Genomic DNA, 22173 nt, shown 5'->3' on the forward strand with positions numbered 1-22173 from the left:
GTAGAATATTCCCAGATACCATCATCAGACAGTGCTACACTCTGTAGGTGTGTTAGGCTAGGATATGATGAGTGACGCCAATTAATGCCAGTGATTTGTTCTCTCATGTAAAGCTAGCCAAGTTATTTTACTGTCTGCCTTTACTTGCAGAAAGCATGCTCTCACAGATGTTGGTAAGACTAAGGTGTTCTGATTTCACAAGATGAAGGTAATCCATAGAATCAGTCAGGAAGAATTTCCCTGGTATTTTTATGTGCTACAGTAACAAATTATACCAAGACCCATTTGTGAACAGCATTTCCAGAAATAAGAGAAAGCGTCATCAAAAATGAAGGACAAGTCGTGACTAAAGAAGCATCTTCCCTATTTGTTTGAACACTCAAGCTTGCTTTAAATCGTATCCAAGTTGTGTGGTAAACTTGCCTGCAGAGAGTAAGCCACACAGATGCCCACAACGTCACTGAGAGGCACATGACCCAATTTCTGTGGTCTGAGCTGAAAGAGAACCCGGGTGTGTGATGGCCACAGCTGCCTGTAAAACATTATATGGTGGGCACTTTTTCAAATTCACATTTTTAAAGAGGGAATTAGATGGTTTTCATTTGTTTTGCTTAGGTTTTGTGGTGTAATTTTTTTCTCCGGAGGTCATCTCAGCAGTATCTCCATAAATAATTATCAAGGGATTGGGAGATAGTTTTGCACTCACTATCTTAGAATACAAATCTTCCCATACAAAGCCATATAGATTTGTCCAGGGAAGATAGGAAATAGTTGATTGTGCCATTGTTCTCTTGGCCTGACTTTGCTCTGGTGGCTATGGCACATGGGGTGATAGATTAACTCTTTCAGGTGTATGGAAAGCATGTTCAATGAATCACAACTTCAGCGCACAGAGTATTTTGATGGTATTTGGAAAGAAGCAAATATTCTCTCCTTTTTTGCGGGAGGGGGGAGTGTCTGATGACTCCATCCATACTTTTTAGAAGAGACTGGGATGTGGGTCATTTTCATATCTGTAAGGCTTTGAAAAAAAACTTACGGTAAAGAAACAGATCATTCATGCTAGGGAAAGAAAGCTATCACAGACAAGCTATAATCCACATATCCATTGAGTGCCAGAAAAGAGAAAATGAGATCAATCAGGGTTACATCTGGGGATTTACATCCAGACAATGATGACTGCTTCCAAAGGGAGGAGGAGGGGATCCACCATGGGTAGAGTTCTAGTTGTTTGAAATGGCGTCCTCATGAACCCACCTGAAATGTTGATTGCTTATCCACATATTTTTTGATAAAGTTTCATTGTGGTACTATTTTTAACCATCACTTTGACTAAATACAAGGGTTCATTTGTGTTAAGTGGGTGAGCAGTTGACAGAGTAGACCTTTTGTAACCTGCTAAGGAGGGAACAAGGTCATCAAGACACTAAGCATTCAAGAGCCATGGTCTTCTACTATCACCTTTGCTTTTGTGTCATTTTTTTTCCCTCAAATGTGGTCTGTAAATCACCTGCAACAGAATTACCTGAAGAGCTTGTTTAAATACAGATTCCTGGATCCAATTCCAGGTCTGCTGAATCAGAATGTCTATGGCAAAACCAAGAATGGATTTTTTTTTTTTTTTGAGATAGAGTTTCACTTTTATCGCCCAGGCTGCAATGGCATGATCATGCAAAAGCACAATCTCGGCTCACTGCAACCTCCGCCTCCAGGGTTCAAGTGATTCTCCTGCCTCAGCTTCCAGAGTAGCTAGGATTACAAAACTAGCCCGCCACTACGCCCGGCTAATTTTGTATTTTTAGTAGAGACGGGGCTTCACCATGTTGGCCAGGCTGGTCTCAAACTCCTGACCTCAGGTAATCCGCCTGCCTCGACCTCCCAAAGTGCTGGGATTACGGGCTTGAGCCACCATGCCCAGCCTTACCACAAGTGATTCTGATGTTTGAGAACCACTCTCCTAATGCTGGGTAGAGGAATGGTTCTCAAAGTGTGTTCCTGGACCTGTAGCATCAGCATCACCTGGGGAGCTTCTTAGAAATGCAAATTCTTGGGCCCTGCCCCAGACCTATTGAATTAGAAACTCTGGGATAGGGGGCCAGCTATCCGTTTTAGCAAGCCTGCTAGGCGATGTTGATGCTCACCAAAATCTGAGATGCTTTGGGGTAGAGTATTTCTTTACAACAGTAGGGAAGGCAATCATTAAGACAATGTGAATCATTTGCAACCTGGGTTTGTTTGTAACCATGAAATTTCAAATTCAAAAGAACTTTATAGGAGATTTAAACCAGCACCCCCTCTAGTGTTTTAATCTCTCTCTTTTTCTCCGGCGTTCCTTCCTTTCTTTCCTTCTTTGAACACTTAATAAGTACTATGTACTAGGGAGTAGGGATGCAGGGGTGAATATGAATGGCAGCACCCTATCCTTTTGGAGTTTACAGTCTTGGGGAAAGACATATCTCACATGATTACACTAATAACTGTAATATTATAACTGCTGTAAGTACAGTGGTGGGAGGCACATGATGCCATGAAACTATATAATAGAGATTTGAGCAAATCTGTACACCTGTTACAAGGTAACTCAGCCCAGATGGAGTACTTCCTTTCTAGGGGAACTTTTGACATCCTGTTGGAGCCTATTTGACTTTAAGATAAGCCCATATGTTAGAAATTTGCTCCTTATATTGAGTCAAAATCTGCCACACTCTAAATGACACAACCCTGATTCTAGTATCTGAATCTCCATGAAACAAATCCAGCCCTCTGTTCCATTGAAGATCTTCATATAGATAAAGATCTCTTTCTTCTAGGTTTTTCCTTTCCAAGGCTGTGAGATTCCTCATTCACTTGGTCTTCTTCAGAAGTACTCCACTTTTTTCTTTATTTTAAAAAATGTTTGTAAAATATTCTGGTATCCAGCATGAGCTAGAGCCGTGGAATGATGAACTCAGAGGAGCATACCTCAGAATACATCTGTGACCATTCTTGTTCCTCTTACATTTCACATTTCTGAGGCTCAACCTTACATGCTTTGTGGACAATTGTATCACACCCCTGACTGACTTGCACTGAGCTTGCAACTAAATGAAACCCCAGGGTTTGGGGTTTTTTTTCTTCAGACTTGGTACCTTTATTCATTCAATTTATTCACCAATTTTTTATTCATGCCTACTATGTATCAGGCACATATTGTTTACTTATATAGATGTGTTTTGGGACTTAAGTGCAAGATTCATTTATCCATATTGTACCCCATTTTGGATCCTGATTCTGTCATCCACTAAACTGTGAGGAACTTGAAGTTAAAAGCCATATTTTTTTTCAGCTTTGTATCCTCAGAGCCTACCTAACTCAGTGTCTCATATGTAGTTGGTAAATAAAATTTAATAACTATAATTTAATAACACATACAGACACACACACACACACACACACACTCACACTCTTTTCTAAGTAATTGAACATGTTTTAAGGCAATGCCCTGGAGATTTCCCTCCAGGATGTCAATAACCTCAGCCCTTTACCCAGCACCCATGATTTGGGTGGTTTTAACTATTTGATTGTGTCTATTTGCATCATCAGCCAATCTAAGTTTCTTTACTGTGCCAATCAAAATCATGCAAGATATTATAGTTGCCTAGGTACAGGATGTCTCCGACAGCCTTCTAATCTACCAGTCTAGTATGTCTATCTGAAGGAAATGAGGTTAGTCTGTCTTCACTTGTTCTAGTAGTCACCACTTCCTTTTCGATGTTGACAAATAGTCTTTTAATATTTATTGACAAGTCAAGAATTCAAGAGATGCACTGCCTTTAGCTGGACAAGGTAGGCAGTATTTTTCTCTGCAGCCAAAAATTTATCTCAGAACAATGTCTTTACTAGAAACACCTTTCTTCCATTTGTTTGAGAAGTGTTTTATATTCTCAGGGTGAGTTCTTATATTTTTATACTTTCAACTAGACCAACACCACTGTAACTCATCCTTGGGTCCCTGGATCTCCATGGGGTATACATGTATTCTTGACATATTCCTCCTCTCCTTCTGATAGGGCTGTGTCCACTAATACAGATATGATTTGGTCAGTAGATTAATATTTTAGTATTATATTTTATAAAATATAATTGAGGGAGCTCTGATAATTTACCAATTTCTTCTAAGTAATGGGGCTCTTTCCCGTAAGAATTATCATTTATGATATGGTGATAAGCATTTGCTTAGGTTGGTCATGTATAAATGTGTTTTAAAATAAAAATTAAAACTTTTATTACCATTTCATTAGAATGAGCACCATTCATTGTTAATTCCAGGGAAGTTTTGTTTTGCTTTATTTTTAGTAATGCCATATCACACCCTATGTGGCCCTCAGTCTATTCATTTGTAAAATGAAAGATTTGGACTAAGTGATCTCTAATCTATGATCAAACTCTAGAATTATATTATTCTAAACTTTGAGAAGGAAAGTCTCTTTTAAAATAACCTTAAAATTAAATGGAACAGGCCAGGCGCGGTGGCTCACACCTGTAATCCCAGCACTTTAGGAGGCCAAGGCGGGTGGATCACCTGAGGTCAGGAGTTCGAGACCAGCCTGGCCAACATGGCAAAACCCCGTCTATACTAAAAAATACAAAAATTAGCCGGGCATGGTGGTGGGCATCTGTAATCCCAGCTAATCAGGAGACTGAGGCAGGATAATCGCTTGAACCCGGGAGGTGGAGGTTGCAGTGAACCAAGATCGTGCCATTGCACTCCAGCCTGGGCAACAAGAGCGAAACTACGTCTCAAAAAAAAAAAAAAAAATTAAATGGAACAACACACACACACACACACACACACACACACACACACACACACACACACACATACAGGAATGCATGTAAAACTGGTGAAATCTGAATAAAAATTTTGGACTGCAGCAATGTCAATTTGATGGTTGTGGTATGTTGTACTATAGGGTTGCAAGATGCTCCCTTTTGGGAAACCCGAGTGAAGGGTGTATATAGGATATCTCTATATTATTTCTTATAACAGCATGTGAGAAATAAGAACTAATAATTTGAGATAATCTCAAATTTGAGATCTTATTTGAGATAATCTAAAATTATCTCAGAATAAAAAGTTTTTAAAAATTACATGATAAAGTGTTATAACAGGACTTTAGAGGTAAGTGGCCATTGCTTGACCACATGCTAGCTTAAAGAAACTATTTAGCCTTCCCAAAACTCCACTTTCTTGTCTTCTGTAAAGTGGGGATATTAATTCCTGCCTGATGGGATTGTTGGAAGGATTATATGAGACTGTGTGTGTGTAAGCATCTCGCATGGTCCATACTCCATGGTAGGGACTCAGTAAATGTTGGTTACCTTCCCCTGTTCCCCTTCTTTGTTCTAGAAAGAAACTGGGGCACACAACCTCACTGCATCTCCCATAGGAAAGATGACATCTGACCTGAAGCAAAAGACAGTTTAGAAGTGTAACTCAGTGAGATGAGCCCCGTAGCAGCATAGTGAGTAATGGTGTTACATAACTTTCACAAATCACCCAGCAGATCAGCTAACAGGGCTTGGCACAGTTTACTGATGAAATAAAATAACAAGGCAGCTTCCAAACCCAGCCTGAGTCAGGGAGTCCCAACACCACAGCCAGAGGCAGAATCTAGAATGACTCCACAGGCCTTGGAGCTTTGGTGTTTCAGTTGATTCAGATGTGTTATAAATCCGTATAAGTGGAAAAAAATAAAAGCAGCTCCTCTCTGGCTGGCCCCATGAATAACTGTCCCCAAGAGGCCTAGAGAAGTTTTCCTTTCCTTGCAGAATCCTTAATCATGTCTACCAAATATGAGTTTTCCATGCAGCTGCATGAATGAGGAAGTAGAGAGAGACTAAAGAGAATAGTGCATTCCTACACAGTTCTTGGTCGTGAGGATGTGATTGTTGAATGAATGGCCAAAATGTGTCTCCCCTCTATCTCCCCAAATGCTTATCATTTCCCAGGGCTCTTTCCTCACTCCTGATCTGGTGAATGTTTTTTTTATCGATGAGTTAGCCAGAAACATAGAAGGCAAACTTACCAGGTTTTCAGATGATACTGTGGTATAAGAGAGTCAGGGGACAGAATCACAGTTTTTAAATGATTTCAGCAGGTTCGGGGCTCTGGGCTAATCACAGTAAGTTGTAATGTAATAGAGATAATGTTAAAAATCTGTCCTTCGAAGTCAAAAGCAGAAATACAGGGTAGGAGAGGCTTATATTGGCAAGAGTTTTATATGAAAAAGGTATAAGGGTTTATAACTCTAGAAAGACAGGAGTCAACAGTGTGACGTGGTTGTATTAAAAAAGAGGTTAGAGATCAGAAAAAGAAAGTATCCTTTGACTTGGTATAATTGGCACCAGTCAGACAATACCTAGTCTATTGTATTCAGTTGTAGAGGCCACGTTTAAGGAAGATATAGATAAATTTGAATGGCTCACTGAGGGAAAGAAGGAAAAGGGAAGGTCAAATTAAAAAGATTCAAAAGATACGCTGTTTAAAGAACAGTTGAAGAAAAATAAGGATATTCAGCTGATTACTGTTTTTTTCTTGGGTTACCATATGGAAGAAAAGTAAACTTGTCTATTTTGTTCTGAAAGGGAGAAATGAGATTAATGGGAGAGAGAGTCCATGGAAACAGACTTTGGCTCAATAGAAGGAAAATTTGGAGCAGTTCAGTGATGGAAAGAACTATTTTCATTAAATTGTGAGCTTCCTGTCACTGGAAATAATCAAGCGAGGGCCAAACGAGTGTCTGTCTGGGATTCTGAAGGATCCCAACATTGAATGAGAGCTTGGGGTAGGTGACCTTTAAGATCACTTCCAACTCTCATAGTCTGTTATTTAAGTTAGCATGAATGCCAGGGCCACTTACAACATGCCAGAGCCACTTTTTCAACTTTTGGCTCTGCTACTGACCAGCTGTGTGACCTTCAGCTAGGAAATTAACCATTTCTTGTTCCAGTTTCCTCATCCATTAAATGAGAGAGCTGAATGTAGTGATGTCTAAGTTACTCCTCAGCACTTCTGTCTCCCTCGGCCTTCTCATAATTATAGCATGCTAGAAGAGTAGAGTTTGGGCTGATAGCTGCCATTTGTTTCTAAGTTGGCTTGCCAGGAGACTGCTTAAAAGCCGAAAACCATTGTTGATTCTGAGGGCCACAGGACAAAACTCCCAATTTGCTTATTAGCAGGAGAGTAGCTGATTGTGAACCTGGAATTTGTTCCCATGAGATCTGTGGCAGGAAGTTCATCAAATAACTGCTAATCTGGTTTCTCTTGAACACCTGTACATTCTGACTGAGTTCAGCAATGCCTTTGCAAACAACTTAGAATAAATGAAGCTTATATTACCATTGCAGCACAGTGTTATCTTTTACAAAGCAAACCTTTGTCGTTTATTTGCTTAATGATCTGTCAGTTGCTATTGACCTGTGCTTATAATCTTAAGAACAAATGTATATAAAGCAACTTACTATGTAGCAGATTTGTTCTAAAAGTTTTACATATATTAATTTAACAGTTTATTAGCTGAAAATAAAATGATGAATCAGTAGATTAGATCTTTTCTCCTTTATGGAAAGGAAGTATTTAAAATCTAGTTTAAGTCTGCCTCAATGGTAGAGTCCAGAATTCAGATCCAGGCCCTCATTCTCTGAGGCTTCATTGTTGGATGACTATAATTTCTTTTGTGGCTCATTTGATTATTAATACTTTTCTTCTCTTCTGTATTAAGATGCTTCACTTCCACCACTATTACATTGGAGCTCTCCTTCTGGTTCCTTCTTTGACTTCTGTCTGACATCCACATCTCCAAATCCCATTTCTTCAGTTACTTTTTTCCAAAGATCTTTGAAAACGCAGCCATCAGTGGGAGTGTCATTCTTTGCTTTGATATAGATACAGAAGGTAATGGACAAGATTTCAAGTGCCTCCTGCAGTTACTGAGGTCAGTAGAGGAGGAAATATGTAAATTTATGCTTCTTATAAGGATGTGAAGAATTTAAAACTTCATTCCCTGGCTTGCAGATCTGGCCATACTCACTTCGTCCAGACACAGTACCATATTTTCTTCCATCTCTTTGTTTTCTTAGGTTGAAAATGAAAACAGCTGTTAAAAATAAGAGCACATGAGTCAATCTCAAATCCCAATGTAGTAATTACAGTTTCCATCTCAGTTGGTAAAGTCCCTCCCAGTGTACTAAGCCCCATATCACAATCCCCTTGTGAAGAGAACGCTGCCAATGGTATTGTCAATTTTATAGCAAGACTTTAATTTTTGTTTTTCAAACCTCTAAGATTAAACATTACATCACTTGACAAGTCAAGAAAAATAACGAGGAAAAAATACTTCGATTTAAAAACTTGATTCTTCGTATCTCAAAATAATAAGAGCTATTTATGACAAACCCGCAGCCAATATCATACTGAATGTGCAAAAACTGGAAGCATTCCCTTTGAAAACGGGCACAAGACAGGGATGCCCTCTCTCACCACTCCTATTCAACATAGTGTTGGAAGTTCTGGCCAGGGCAATCAGGCAAAAGAAAGAAATAGAAGGTATTCAATTAGGAAAAGAAGAAGTCAAATTGTCCCGGTTTGCAGATGACATGATTGTATATTTAGAAAACCCCATTGTCTCAGCCCCAAATCTCCTTAAGCTGATAAGCAACTTCAGCAAAGTCTCAGGATACAAAATCAATGTGCAAAAATCACAAGCATTCCTATACACCAATAACAGACAAACAGAGAGCCAAATCATGAGTGAACTCCCATTCACAATTGCTACAAAGAGAATAAAATACCTAGGAATCTAACTTACAAGGGATGTGAAGGACCTCTTTAAGGAGAACTACAAACCACTGCTCAGTGAAATAAAAGAGGACACAAACAAATGGAATAACATTCCATGCTTACAGATAGGAAGAAAAAATATCGTGAAAATGGCCTACTGCCCAAGGTAATTTATAGATTCAATGCCATCTCCATCAAGCTACCAATAACTTTCTTCACAGAATTGGAAAAAAACTACTTTAAAGTTCATATGGAACCAAAAACGAGCCCACATTGCCAAGACAATCCTAAGCAAAAAGAACAAAGCTGGAGGCATCATGCTACCTGACTTCAAACTATTCTACAAGGCTACAGTAACCAAAACAGCATGGTACTGGTACCAAAACAGAGATATAGACCAATGGAACAGAACAGAGGCCTCAGAACTAACACCACACATCTACAACCATCTGATCTTTGACAAACCTGACAAAAACAAGAAATGGGGAAAAGATTCCCTATTTAATAAATGGTGCTGGGAAAACTGGCTAGCCATATGTAGAAAGCTGAAACTGGATCCCTTCCTTACACCTTATAGAAAAATTAATTCAAGATGGATTAAAGACTTAAATGTTAGACCTAAAACCATAAAAACCCTAGAAGAAAACCTAGGCAATACCATTCAGGACAAAGACTTCATGACTGAAACACCAAAAGCAATGGCAACAAAAGCCAAAATAGACAAATGGGACCTAATTAAACTAAAGAGCTTCTGCACAGGAAAAGAAACTACCATCAGAGTGAACAGGCAACCTACAGAATGGGAGAAAATTTTTGCAATCTACACATCTGGCAAAGGGCTAATATCCAGAATCTACAAAGAACTTAAACAAATTTACAAGAAAAAAACCGAACAACCCCATCAAAAAGTGGGCAAAGGATATGAACAGATACTTCTCAAAAGAAGACATTTATGCAGCCAACAGACACATGAAAAAATGCTCATCATCGCTGGTCATCAGAGAAATGCAAGTCACAACCACAATGAGATACCACCTCATACCAGTTAGAATGGTGATCACTAAAAAGTCAGGAAACTACAGATGCTGGAGAGGATGTGGAGAAATAGGGATGCTTTTACACTGTTGGTGGGAGTGTAAACTAGTTCAACCATTGTGGAAGACAGTGTGGTGATTCCTCGAGGATCTAGAACTAGAAATACCATTTGACCCAGTGATCCCATTACTGGGTATATACCCAAAGGATTATAAATCATGTTACTGTAAAGACACATGCACACATCTGTTTATTGTGGCACTATTCACAATAGCAAAGACTTGGAACCAACCCAAATGTCCATCAGTGATAGACTGGATTAAGAAAATGTGGCACATATACACCATGGAATACTATGCAGCCATAAAAAAGGATGAGTTCATGTCCTTTGCAGGGACATGGATGAAGCTGGAAACCGTCATTCTGAGCAAACTATCACAAGGACAGAAAACCAAACACTGCATGTTCTCACTCATAGGTGGGAATTGAACAATGAGAACACTTGCACACAGGGTGGGAACATCACACACTGGGGCCTGTTGTGGGGTGAGGGGCAGGGGGAGGGATAGCATTAGGAGAAATACCTAATGTAAATGATGAGTTAATGAGTACAGCAAACCAGCATGGCACATGTATACCTATGTAACAAACCTGCACATTGTGCACATGTACCCTAGAACTTAAAAAAATAATCAAAAACAAAAAATTTTAAAAAAACCTTGATTCTTGAAACATGCTCTTTTTTCAAAATTTAATTTGGATTTTGACCAAATTTCTATGTTACTATTGGAAATGCCAGTTAATGTTCCATATTCTTTTCTTTTTTTTATTTCTTTTTTTTTTTTTTTTTTTGAGACAGGGTCTCACTCTATTGCCCTGGATAGGGTGCAATTGTGCAGTTATAGCTCACTGCAGCCTCAAACTCCTGGGTTCAAGTGATCCTCCTGCCTCAGCCTCCTGAGTGGCTGGGACTATGGGCATGTGCCACCGTGCTCAGCTAATTTTTTTGTAGACATGTAGTCTCACTATGTTGCCCAGGCTCGTTTTGAACTCCTGTCATCAAGTGATCCTCCATCCTTGGCCTCCCAAAGTGTTGGAATTACAGGTATAAGCCACCACCATGCCTGGCCACTGTTCCACATTTTTTAAAATACAGCTTCGAATGGACTTCATGGTATCCTCACTGTGAATAGTTTTGCTTGAACTCTTGTAGAGGCTAAGCCTTGAATTCTTTTCTCTTTTCTCAGTTCCTGAGGTTTATGATCTAGTAAGCCAATCTCAAAAGAGTCATCTACCACCTATTAATTGATTGTTACCTTTGAGAGCAGATTGATCCTCTTTTAGTTCTGCTTAGTTCCCCATATCAACTATTTAGTCTTTTACTGAATAATCCCACTGTGTAAAGCTGTGATGGTTCCTCCTCACCTCGCAAATCAGCTGCCTCCAAATCACCAATGTAATGTTGCCCTATAAATGTGCTACTGGCAGGAGAGCTTTGTGCCTTATAGGAGGAGAGTCAGGGAACTTGGCCTTTTCACTCACTTCACTTTGCTCTTTTATTTCCCCTAAGGTTTGATTATTTATTATTTGATTAGATTATTTCTGAAGTTCATTTCCTCATGAAGATTTCTATAATTTTGTAATCATTGTGTCCCCCAAGAGCCAATTTTATGTGCTGGAAATGAAGACACTGCGTGCCTAGCATGACTTATAGAACTCTGAGAAGGCCGTTCAGCCCAGCTCCCTCTATACACCTTAAGTTCCACCGTTAGATATTCATTCCTTGTGGTAGGATAGTACCTCTCAGATATGACACCATTTAAAATCCAGTATGTTTAGAAGGGCAAACCCATAAAACTAGTATGTGAGACAATATAATATCATGGTTAGAGGCACGCTCTGAGGTCAGACCACCTTTCACACCTGGGCTGTGCCACTCACTAGCTATATGATCTAGGCAACTAATTCATCTTTCTGTGCCTCAGTCTCCTCATCTGTAAAGTGAGAATAATAATACCCTCCTCAAGGGTTTTTGTGAGGTCTCAATGAAATCTGTAAAGTGCTTAGATGAACATTATCCTGCTTTGTAAGTGTTAGCAATTATTATCTTCATTTGCATAAATTTGCATGTTGTGTTGATGCATATTGTATTGAAAGCTGATTCCGAGTCACAGAGAAATTGTTTTGTCGGGAAACTGGAAGGAGATACTTTGAACACAAGAGGCACTGTTAAGGGATGGCCTGCCGGAGTAAGGTGTCACAGCTGGTAGCGTAAAGTCGCTGGGTGCCTGTGGGTGGATAGGGAAACATGTATAAGAGAGGGTAAGGGAGATGGGCCTCCTTCTACTCCTAACCAGTACACTCAGTAACTGATAGAATTTATCAGCTAGGACGATGAACAAGTAGTGTGATGTACATCTGCAAATTAACTTTGAATTCAGTACCTGCTTAACTTTCTCTGTGTCTTATAATTCCATGCCTTGTCATTTTCAGATAATGCTAGGTCTCTGAGCCATTACACTTGAGGAGCTATGGGGAAATGTAGAGTGTTTTACCTTGCTGAATGCCCTTTCTTCTTTTCTTTAGATTACATGAAGCAGATGACATTTGAAGCCCAAGCCTTTTTAGAAGCTGTGCAATTCTTCCGACAGGAGAAGGGTCACTATGGTTCCTGGGAAATGATCACTGGGGATGAAATCCAGGTAACATGGGGCTCAAAATTTTGGATTCTCTTTATGTTTGGGTATTTGGGCGATAGGAAGTCAGGGTCATTTTATTAAACAATCAAACAAAAAAGTTGCAAGTATGGAAGATGTGGTTCCAAAGGCCATCTCTCTCATGTCTGGAAGCATTGGTCAGGAAAGTACTGGGCACCCACTACAAAGACCATCAGACTGGGCATGAAATAGGGCAGCCAAAAACATGGCAACTACAGTGGAAAGAGCTGCCTCCACTGTTTTCTATGAAAAGAATTACTCTTTCAAATGACCTCGTGCTTCCAGACTAGAATCAAGTGTGAGTACCGAGGAATAGTGCAAAGTGCATGACAGGGCTTTAGCTAGGGTCCTCAAACTTGGACTTAAGTCATGCCAACTTATTTAACCTCTTTTAGTCTCAGATTACTCCTCCGGAAAAAATAGGAATAATAGTGTTTACCTTGCATCATCGTGACAAGTGAAGTGCAGTTGGGGAAGTATTTGGCACGCAGCTGTCTTTATTCAATTATATGTAAATGAAGTAATAAAAAAAATTCAAAAAGCATTAGACAGTTTTCTATGTATTTCATTTATCTTTTCTAGTTTTCTGTGCCCTGTGGTACATTATAATTTCTCATGATCCTGACTAGATGCCAGTCATGGCCTAAGCACTTCAGTGGGCTTGGTCCCAGGGACAGTATTATAAATCTCCAAAGGAAACTGCTTCGTGATGTGACCCCAGCCTCCATGATGACACCAGTCACATGGCTGCTTCACCCAAGAAAAGGAGGCTGGGTATGGGCATATTTACATAAAGTAACACGATATTTAAGAATGCTATTTTTTTTGTGGGGGGAGGAGTCTCGCTCTGTGGCCCAGGCTGGAGTACAGTGGCACAATCTCGGCTCACTGCAACCTCCACCTCCTTAGTTCAAGTGATTCTTCTGCCTCAGCCTCCCGACTAGCTGGGACTACAGATGCATGCCACCACTCCGGCTAATTTTTGTATTTTTAGTAGAGACGGGGTTTTACCATATTGATCAGGTTGGTCTCGAACTCCTGACCTCGTGATCTCCCTGCCTCAGGCTCCCAAAGTGCTGGGATTATAGGCATGAGCCACCGTGCCCAGCCCCACTATTTTTTTTTCCATATCTCCTAGGGTACCTCTTTTGGGAGCTAGTGAAATTCATTATTAGAGAACAATATTTGGAGGATGCAGAATGGTGCCTTGCCTCTGCGTGGTCATTAAACATCTAATGCTGAAAACTCATGAGGGAGCTCTTCTTTATTGTTTCACCATATGAAAACATGTGTTTACCATTAGAACCTTCTCTTTCTCTCTCTCTTTTTTTTTCTCTCTGGTAGATTCTAAACTCATCTATTTCCCAACCTGAGACTTGCTTCTTCCAGACTTTTAAACAAGTCTTGGTTTCTGATATTTTGGGGAAGCACAGCCATTCATAAGTCTGAGAGAACTAAGTAGTTATGTACTTATGCCTTAAAGAAAAACAAGTGTCAGAAGGGGAGGCTGAAGCACTTGACGCTGGCTGGCCTGCCATGTAAGCCAACATAGTTAATAGATAGATGAGTAGTCAAATGCCTTTGTGTGATACTTGATAATGTTCGAAACCTAATGGTGTTTGTCTTGCCAATCTTATGAGATGGGTAGGGCAGTTATTATTATTTCAATTTTGTAAATGAGAAAACTGAGGGAAGCATATAACAGCTAAGTGACTTGCCTAGTCTCATTCATTCAGCCACTATTTACTGAGCATTGGCTCTATACCAGGCAATGTTCTGGGGGCTAGTGACCCAGAGATGGACAAGACAGAATGGTCCTGGCCCTGTGGAGCTGATAGTTTCCGGGTTACATGCTAAGTGGACAAATGGCAAACTCAGTGATGGCTTCTGATCCTGGCCCAGTGAAAGACTAGCACCAACCATGGGAATATACTAAGTTACACTTTTTTTTTCAATAGCTCTTTGAGTTCAGCTATGCCACTTGCTTCATTTTTTTCTTTCACTTAAAAACTTATGTGAACTTACTTTCCTCCATGATGCCATTGAAAATAGATATTTAGGCCAGGCACAGTGGCTCATGCCTGTAATCTCAGCACTTTGGGAGGCCAAGGTGGGTGGATCACAAGGCCAGGAGTTCGAGACCAGCCTGGCCAACACAGTGAAACCCTGTCTCTACTAAAAATAGAAAAAAAATTAGCCGGGCCTGGTGGCGGCCCTGTAATCCCAGTTACTTCGGAGGCTGAGGCAAGGAGAATTGCTTAAACTTGGGAGGCAGAGGTTGCAGTGAGCCAAGATCACGCCACTGTACTCCAGCCCGGGTGACAGTGTGAGACTCCATCTCAAAAAAGAAAAAAAAAAAAAAAAGAATATAGGTATTTAATAAATCCTTTCTGGGAGTTAAGTTTGAGTTTGTTTTGGCTTCAGGCTGATTTTGTGCTAAGTGGTATAAGTTGGAAGAGAGAGAAATGACTCATCCCTTGCCATCACGGTGAGGCAAGACACACATAGAAAGCATGCAGAAGACAACACATATGTGTGTGGGGTGTATGTATATGGGTCTCTATATAGATGGAGATTGTAAAGCATTTGTGCAAGTGGTCACAGTAAGCTCCTAGTTTTGCAGGATAAAAAACATTTTAAGTGGGAAAGCAAAACAAAACAAAAAAAGCAGAAAAGAGATCAGAAATCACTGGAGTTATCAAGTGTCCCAGTAAGAAGTTTCACAGGGGCTGGGTGTGGTGGCTCATACCTGTAATCTCAGCACTTTGGAAGGCCAAGGTGGGAGGACTGCTTGAATCCGGGAGTTCGAGATTAGCCTGGGCAACATAGCGAGACCCTATCTCTTCCAAAAGTTTTGTACAAATTAGCTGGGAACAATGGTATGTGCAGCTAGTCCCAGCTACTTGGGAAACCAAGACAGTAGGATCATTTGAGCCCATGAGTTCAAGGATGCAGTGAGCTGTGATTGTGCCACTGCACTGGGCAACAGAGAGACCCTGTCTCAAAAAAAAAAAAAAAAAAAGTGGTTTTGCTTCTCTCAGAATTTGAGTGTTTTGGTGAAATAAAAGACTCATAAAATGTGAATGCTAGAGGGGCATTTCAGGATTATTTGTCCAGCACCCTCCAGGTGAGAGAAAGAGCATTCAGAGCAGTTGGCTGAAGTCGGAAAGCTAGTCTGTTACAGAAATGCATTTTAAACCGGCTTGGAGAAGCTGGTAAAAGGAAATGGCCTCTAAAGCTTACTGTGTGGGGCTGGGGAAGGATTATGGTTGCCCACAGACTCTAAGACATGGTGCATAACAGTAAAGCAGTGTCTACCCTAAGACTCATAGAAAAAAGAGGCCGGGGGCCCGGAGAAGCTACCAAGTGGTTAAAGAAAATGGCATAGCATAACTGAGTTTGAGAAAATGACATCTTTTGTTTAAAGCGCTGGGTTTATTTGCATTTTTTCTTCCTGTCTGCTAAGACCTTAATCTTAACCCTGTCCTGAACCCCTCTACCCTAGGGGCCTGCATTCAGACTTTCAGCCTTGTTCCATTACCTTCATAGTAATGACTCACACAGCAAGTATGGAAGGCCCTCATAGCGATGGTTATTTTAGGCAAGTGTCCAGGCAAAGCAACTATCTCAGAATAACTTCCCTGGCAGACTGTTAAGGTGAAAATATTTGTGTGCCAGTAAAAACATCAACATATTTTATACTTGTCAATATAAATATATCAAATGAGATCATGAGGGAAAGGGCTTTGCAACTGTAAAGTATCTCTAGCTATGTGATATATTTATTATTTGCTTTTAAAATACCAAGATGGGCTAGAGAACAGCTCATAATTCCCACAGAACAGTTTCAAGACAAAAAAAAAAAAAAAAGACCCACATTTTTTAGGCCTTGTCCATATGCTCCAGAGTTGTCTTTTGCTGAAAGATCTTAAGTGTGACTCCTTTTGACTGGATTTTTTCACCCACGGCCACTCAGTAATGCAAGGGGCCTGGACCAGCAGCCTGGTGAGACTGCGGGGCCTGCTTCAGGAAGGAGGGTGGTCTCTCTGGACCTCACACCTTCCTGACAGCTCAGCATCTGAAAGGAAGCACTGCGGTGTGGACTTCAAGGGGCGATCCTGGGTTTGTTGGTTTTGATCAACCTAGTGACATGCTTAGTTTCTTATAGGAGTGATAGAATTTTTAAATCTCCAAGTCCTAGCAGTTAAGTATACAAAACACTGCCCTTGCCACCACCCCCCGTTAAAAAACAAAACAAAACAAAACTAAAGTAATTTTAGGTCACTTATGTTAAAGTTCAGTGGATACATTTCTGAGGGGAGGAGGCTAGGGAATTCCTTCATTATTACGATTTATTTATTAGATTAGCTACTTTCTCTAGAAAAGCCCAAGAGCTTAGGACTCTGCTTGTGGAAGGCAGACCATGGTAGGGAATGCCAGAGTGGGCTCTGGGGAGGTGACAGGCAGTACTCGATCAGGGCAGGGTGGGGCTGAAAGTTGGAGGATGTGGATGGTGCTTGGGATGAGATGCACTTGAGCTTCAGCACCCACAGGCTCTGCTGCCCTGTGGCTATTCCCTGAGCCCCACTCCCCCACTGTATTAGTCCATTTTCATGCTGCTGATAAAGACATACCTGAGAGACTGGGTAATTTATAAAGAAAAAGGGTTTTAATGGACTCTCAGTTCCATGTTGCTGGTGAGGCCTCACAATCATGGAGGAGGGTGAAAGGCACATCTTACATGGCAGCAGACAAGAGAGAATGAGAGCCAAATGAAAGAGGAAACCCCTTATAAAATCATCATATCTTGCGAGACTTATTCACTACCACTAGAACAGTATGGGGGAAACTGCCCCTAGGATTCGACTATCTCCCACCAGGTCCCCCCCACAACACATGGGAATTATAGGAGCTACAATTCAAGATGAGATTTAGGTGGGGACACAGCCAAACCATATCACCCCCCCGCCACTTGTAACCCATTCCCACCCCCTCTTTTTCCTCCCAGACATATTTCCTTTAATTCCCTAAGGTGTAAAATGGAGCCAAATTTCTTGGAACATTGTGTGGGAAAGACTAAACAAAACTATAAGCCCACCCAAATGGAACATTATTTTTCTTTAGCCTTTATATACAACATTTTCATATTTTCAAACCCGTTTCACACTTATGCTAAAATTCTAACCAATCTCTGCAAAAGGATGAATTGGGACAATTCTTATGACCCTTGAGTTTCATAATGTCAACCCACTGATTTTAAATTCTGGCATTGGTCTCCTTTCCTCTTGGCTCACTCTTCCCATACCACACTTTCGGCAGATGTGTTCCAAACAAGAACTTATCCCATTGAGCAGGGTGGGCTGGTGGATTATTAATTACCCACTGAATCTATTAGGTTGGTGCAAAAGTAATTGCGATTCTTGCCATTACTTTCAATAATTGTTGGACCTGCTAATTTCCATGGAGTTTTGTGCATGTTAGGTTACTCTTAAACACCACAGAAAATGGTGATTCATCTCTTGACTGCCCCCAGAGAAGGCTGAAGAAAGGTCAAAAACATCCCCACCAGTGAATTACCAGGGCTAGTGGAAACTCTGTCCCCATCATAACTTTCGTCACGCCAGGCAGATCCACTTGGCAGATGACAGGAGCCCCACTTGCTGCCCTGAGCTGAGCACCTTCTCTGCCAGCAACCCACAGGCACAATGGGACTGGACAGCTTGTCTACCTCCACCTGAGAGTGTTTCTATTTGGTTCAGCAAAAGCGTTACACCCTGCCGCGACAGAGCCTTGATTAAAGGCAGATCAAATGAGCTCATGGGCATTTCCACTAGTGACCAGTGACCTCAGAGCAAATCTTCCTTAATTCCCAAAGCATAATTTGAATTTTTATGAGAAGTGAAAGGAGGAGGTCAGTTATTTTGGACAAATATTATTTCAAACTCATAGAACAGATGTTTCAAGTGATTCCCTACTTTTGTGCCTGCTTCCCTTCCTAAAACTATGCTTCCCCTTTTGTAAATCTTAGTGTGCAGCCTATGATTGCAAACTGAACTGTGGGCCTCGAAAGACTCCTGGTGAAAGTGAATCTGAACAGCAAAGCTGCTGCAATTCAGGGGCAGGGGTAAAGAAGGAAGGGCCAATAGCGTGAGTGGATGTGTAGAATACTGCTCAGATTCACAAGAAATAGTTTAATTGAGCCAAGCAAAATTTTAGGAGTGATGTGGGAACACATTTTTTAAAAACACTTGAAAAATTTAGACACTCCCTCCCATATTCTTTTTAAATTTTTTCCTTTTTCTTTGTTTCACTCCCATTAATTATCTCATACCCCTCCCATAAATGTTCCAAACGTTTGATTGTTCCAAAATATTGGTTATTGCCTTCTTTTTCCTTTTTCAAACTGTATCCAGCCTTATTAAAGATGCTTTTTGTAAGCAATCATAGTATATTAGACAGGCCATGAGCAGACAATTGCTAACATATACAACAACTTCCAAACTCTCTTCTTCAATGAACCAAAATCAGACAGCTGTATAAAACCCAGTGAAATCTTCATTTGCTTAGACTCTCGATTGCAGTGAGGGTTGACATTTCACATGTAGCATGTTGTTTAACAACTTTTCATGAGCCAATCTTGACTTTCAGGAAATGAAATGAAAATGGCAGAATCATCAGTCTGGAGATCCACAATCTAAAAAAGGAACCGCTGTTGTTTTGAGAGCTGCCCTCTCAATAGGGGTCACTGGAAGGTCCAGATGGCCACCTGACTGCTAACTAATTTTAGGTGTCAGGTCCCAACAGGTCTCTGGGTTTAAGGAAGTTGAGACCATACTGAAGGCAGAGAGGGAGAAGAAGAAATAATGAATTTTAGTTTTCCCACACCATAAGGTGTTTGTGCCAAGGTAGCTATGTGTGTCAATGCCAGGAATCCCCCTCCTGGGAGCCAAGAGGAAGTTTCTCAAAACTGGAAGAAAAGGTGTTTCCCCACATTAATCCAGCTTCAGAGACATTCTATTAGTGACATATGCCCCTTCCCCCCAAAAAAATGAAATGTTCTGTGTGATAATAACATAGCTTTAAGAAAAGTAAGACAACATTCTACATTTTTATAAAACTCCATTTAAAAAAATAGTATTTCCAATTGTATGGTCACCAGAAGTACACAGTTATCAAAAACGCACACACTTCCCCTGGCATCTCCAGCATCGTCAGCTTTCTGTGCCTGGTCTGTTCTGGCATCTCCATTTTCTGCAGGATTATTTCCCTCTTTGCCAGTGCCAGCCCTTCCCTTTTTTCCTTTTGCATACTTTCTCTTCCTTCTTAGCAGGGGCCTTTTGGGGCTTGGGTTCTGGCTGTGGAGAAGCAGGTCTAGCAGACAACCTTGCTGATCTTCTCTGTGTTTTATCCTTCAATGTGGCTGTATCTCCTGGAGCATCCCCTCAGCCTTTCTCCAGTGCTGGACGAAGGCGCTGCATGGTGGGATGCAGTGGTACCTGGGCTCTGGTCGGTCCAGACGTCATTCTCACTTCTTCACACTACTCCTCCCTTCTTTTACTAAACATTAAAGAGGATGACAATGGGGCTTCGGGGACAGTGGGGACAAAGAGCATGAAGATACTTTGATACCTTGACCATGAAGGGCTTAGGAGGAATGATAGTCCCAGGGGACACAGACTAAGACTGAAGCCACCAAAACCAAGCCTTGCATTTCCTTCACAATTTTGCTGAAGATGTCCTTATCCATTATTGAACTCTTTCATTTTACTGTATGCCCTAAGTTCTTCTAGTTTGAATATGTGAAGTTTGAATTTGGGGAATTTGTTATTTACATTGGGAAAACAACAAGGTGAGAATATCAGCAGATGTTACTGTTCCTTGCGGATGTTTAAGAATGTTCAGCCTCTAAGATTGTCTTAGTTGAGATTTCTGTGGCCTCTGTAGTAGGTTAAACTATTAACCTACTACAGAGTTCATCTGGTCCGGGACAGGGACAGCCAATCAGGACATCTTTAGTTGGCCTGATGCTCAGATGTAGCCATCACCGACTGACCGACTCTGGGCTGTCTTCTGCTGCACAGATCCTGAGTAACCTGGTGATGGAGGAGCTCCTGCCCACTCTTCAGACAGACCTGCTGCCTAAGATGAAGGGGAAGAAGAATGACAGAAAGAGGACGTGGCTTGGTGTAAGCAATGGTTTTGCTCTACCACTGAGCTACTCAAAATGGGAACATTCTCTTCCCTTTTCTTTTAGGGCATTTGTTGTTGTTGTTTGATATTCCCTTCCCTGGGTGTAGAAATGCCTACTTCGAACCTGCTGAGTCTCACTTACAAGAAGACTGATCCAAACAGACTCCAACTTTGAAAGAAAAATGACAATGTGTGTGCAGTTCTGTTTATGTTATGATGGCCTGTGATGGAGGCTCCTCCCTCCAGTTGACTCCATCAGGGCTTACACATGACAGAGCCCTGATTTATGTGTTATTCCCTGTTGCAGCTCCTTGAGGAGGCCTACACCCTGGTTCAGCATCAAGTTTCAGAAGGATTAAGTGCCTTGAAGGAGGAATGCAGAGCTCTGACAAAGGGCCTGGAAGGAACGATCCGTTCTGACATGGATCAGATTGTGAACTCAAAGAACTATTTAATTGGAAAGATCAAAGGTCAGTGGAGATAATACATGTTCTTACTAATTAAATAAGCTGTACACGCAGGGATCCACCACATAGCAAGAATGCATGGTTTCAGAGGATAATTAAACTTAAGAAATTGGGAGGAGGTGATCACAGCTGCAACAGGAACATGCTGGAGGTACCATTAGGGGCCTGGGCCTTCCCATAGAAGCTTCATGGACACAAGGCAGAGGAAAGTTTTTTTCTTGCCTTTGGCAGTGCCTGTGTGTTCTGATACTGCCTGCACCCCCAACCCGTATTGTAGCACCCCTGACACTGGATTAGACTGGCTTCTGCTCCACCTCCTCTCTGCTGTAAGCTCTCAAAGAGCAGAGCCATGTCACCCTGGTTTATTCAAGTACACCCAGGGCCTGGTGTCATGCCTGGCACTGGATTAGACTGGCTTCTGCTCCACCTCCTCTCTGCTGTAAGCTCTCAAAGAGCAGAGCCATGTCACCCTGGTTTATTCAAGTACACCCAGGGCCTGGTGTCATGCCTGGCATATACAGACTCAGCAAATATTCAAATCAATTAATATATGGATTTTCCTCTAACATGAAAGCCCAAAATTTTGGCTTAGAGTCATACCCAGTCACCCTACAAACCCAATAAATGTAGGTTTGTAGCCCCAACTCCAATATTAGGCAGTCCATGCATACTTGGGGAGGTCACTCAACTTCTGTTTAGCTCATTGTCCTCCTCTGAAATTAGGAGGACCCACAGGAGTGGGATTGGCAAACTGAAGCCCTTGGGCCATATTGGGCCACCACCTGTTTTTGTAAATAATGTTTTCTTGGCACACAGCCAGGCACATTCATTTATGTATTGTCTGTGGCTGCTTTTCTGCTACAACAACAGAAGCGAATAGTTGGAACTGAGACCTTACGGACCACAAAGGCACACATATTTACTATTTGGTCCTTTACAGAAA

At 41.2% G+C, this 22173-nt stretch overlaps 1 protein-coding gene across 1 annotated transcript in view; it reads left to right on the top strand.

The window, feature by feature from the left end:
• The window catches only part of NIBAN1 (niban apoptosis regulator 1), a 180191-nt gene that overhangs the window by 128446 nt on the left and 29572 nt on the right, over positions 1 to 22173 (top strand). The window contains exons 6-8 of the mRNA XM_054435848.2: positions 12443 to 12558; positions 20655 to 20759; positions 21071 to 21233. Coding sequence (XP_054291823.1) covers positions 12443 to 12558; positions 20655 to 20759; positions 21071 to 21233 — 384 coding nt within the window. The remainder of the gene's footprint in view (positions 1 to 12442; positions 12559 to 20654; positions 20760 to 21070; positions 21234 to 22173) is intronic.

Source organism: Pongo pygmaeus, chromosome 1, assembly GCF_028885625.2.
Source record: "Pongo pygmaeus isolate AG05252 chromosome 1, NHGRI_mPonPyg2-v2.0_pri, whole genome shotgun sequence".
In the NCBI taxonomy this organism is placed as follows: Eukaryota; Metazoa; Chordata; class Mammalia; order Primates; family Hominidae; genus Pongo; species Pongo pygmaeus.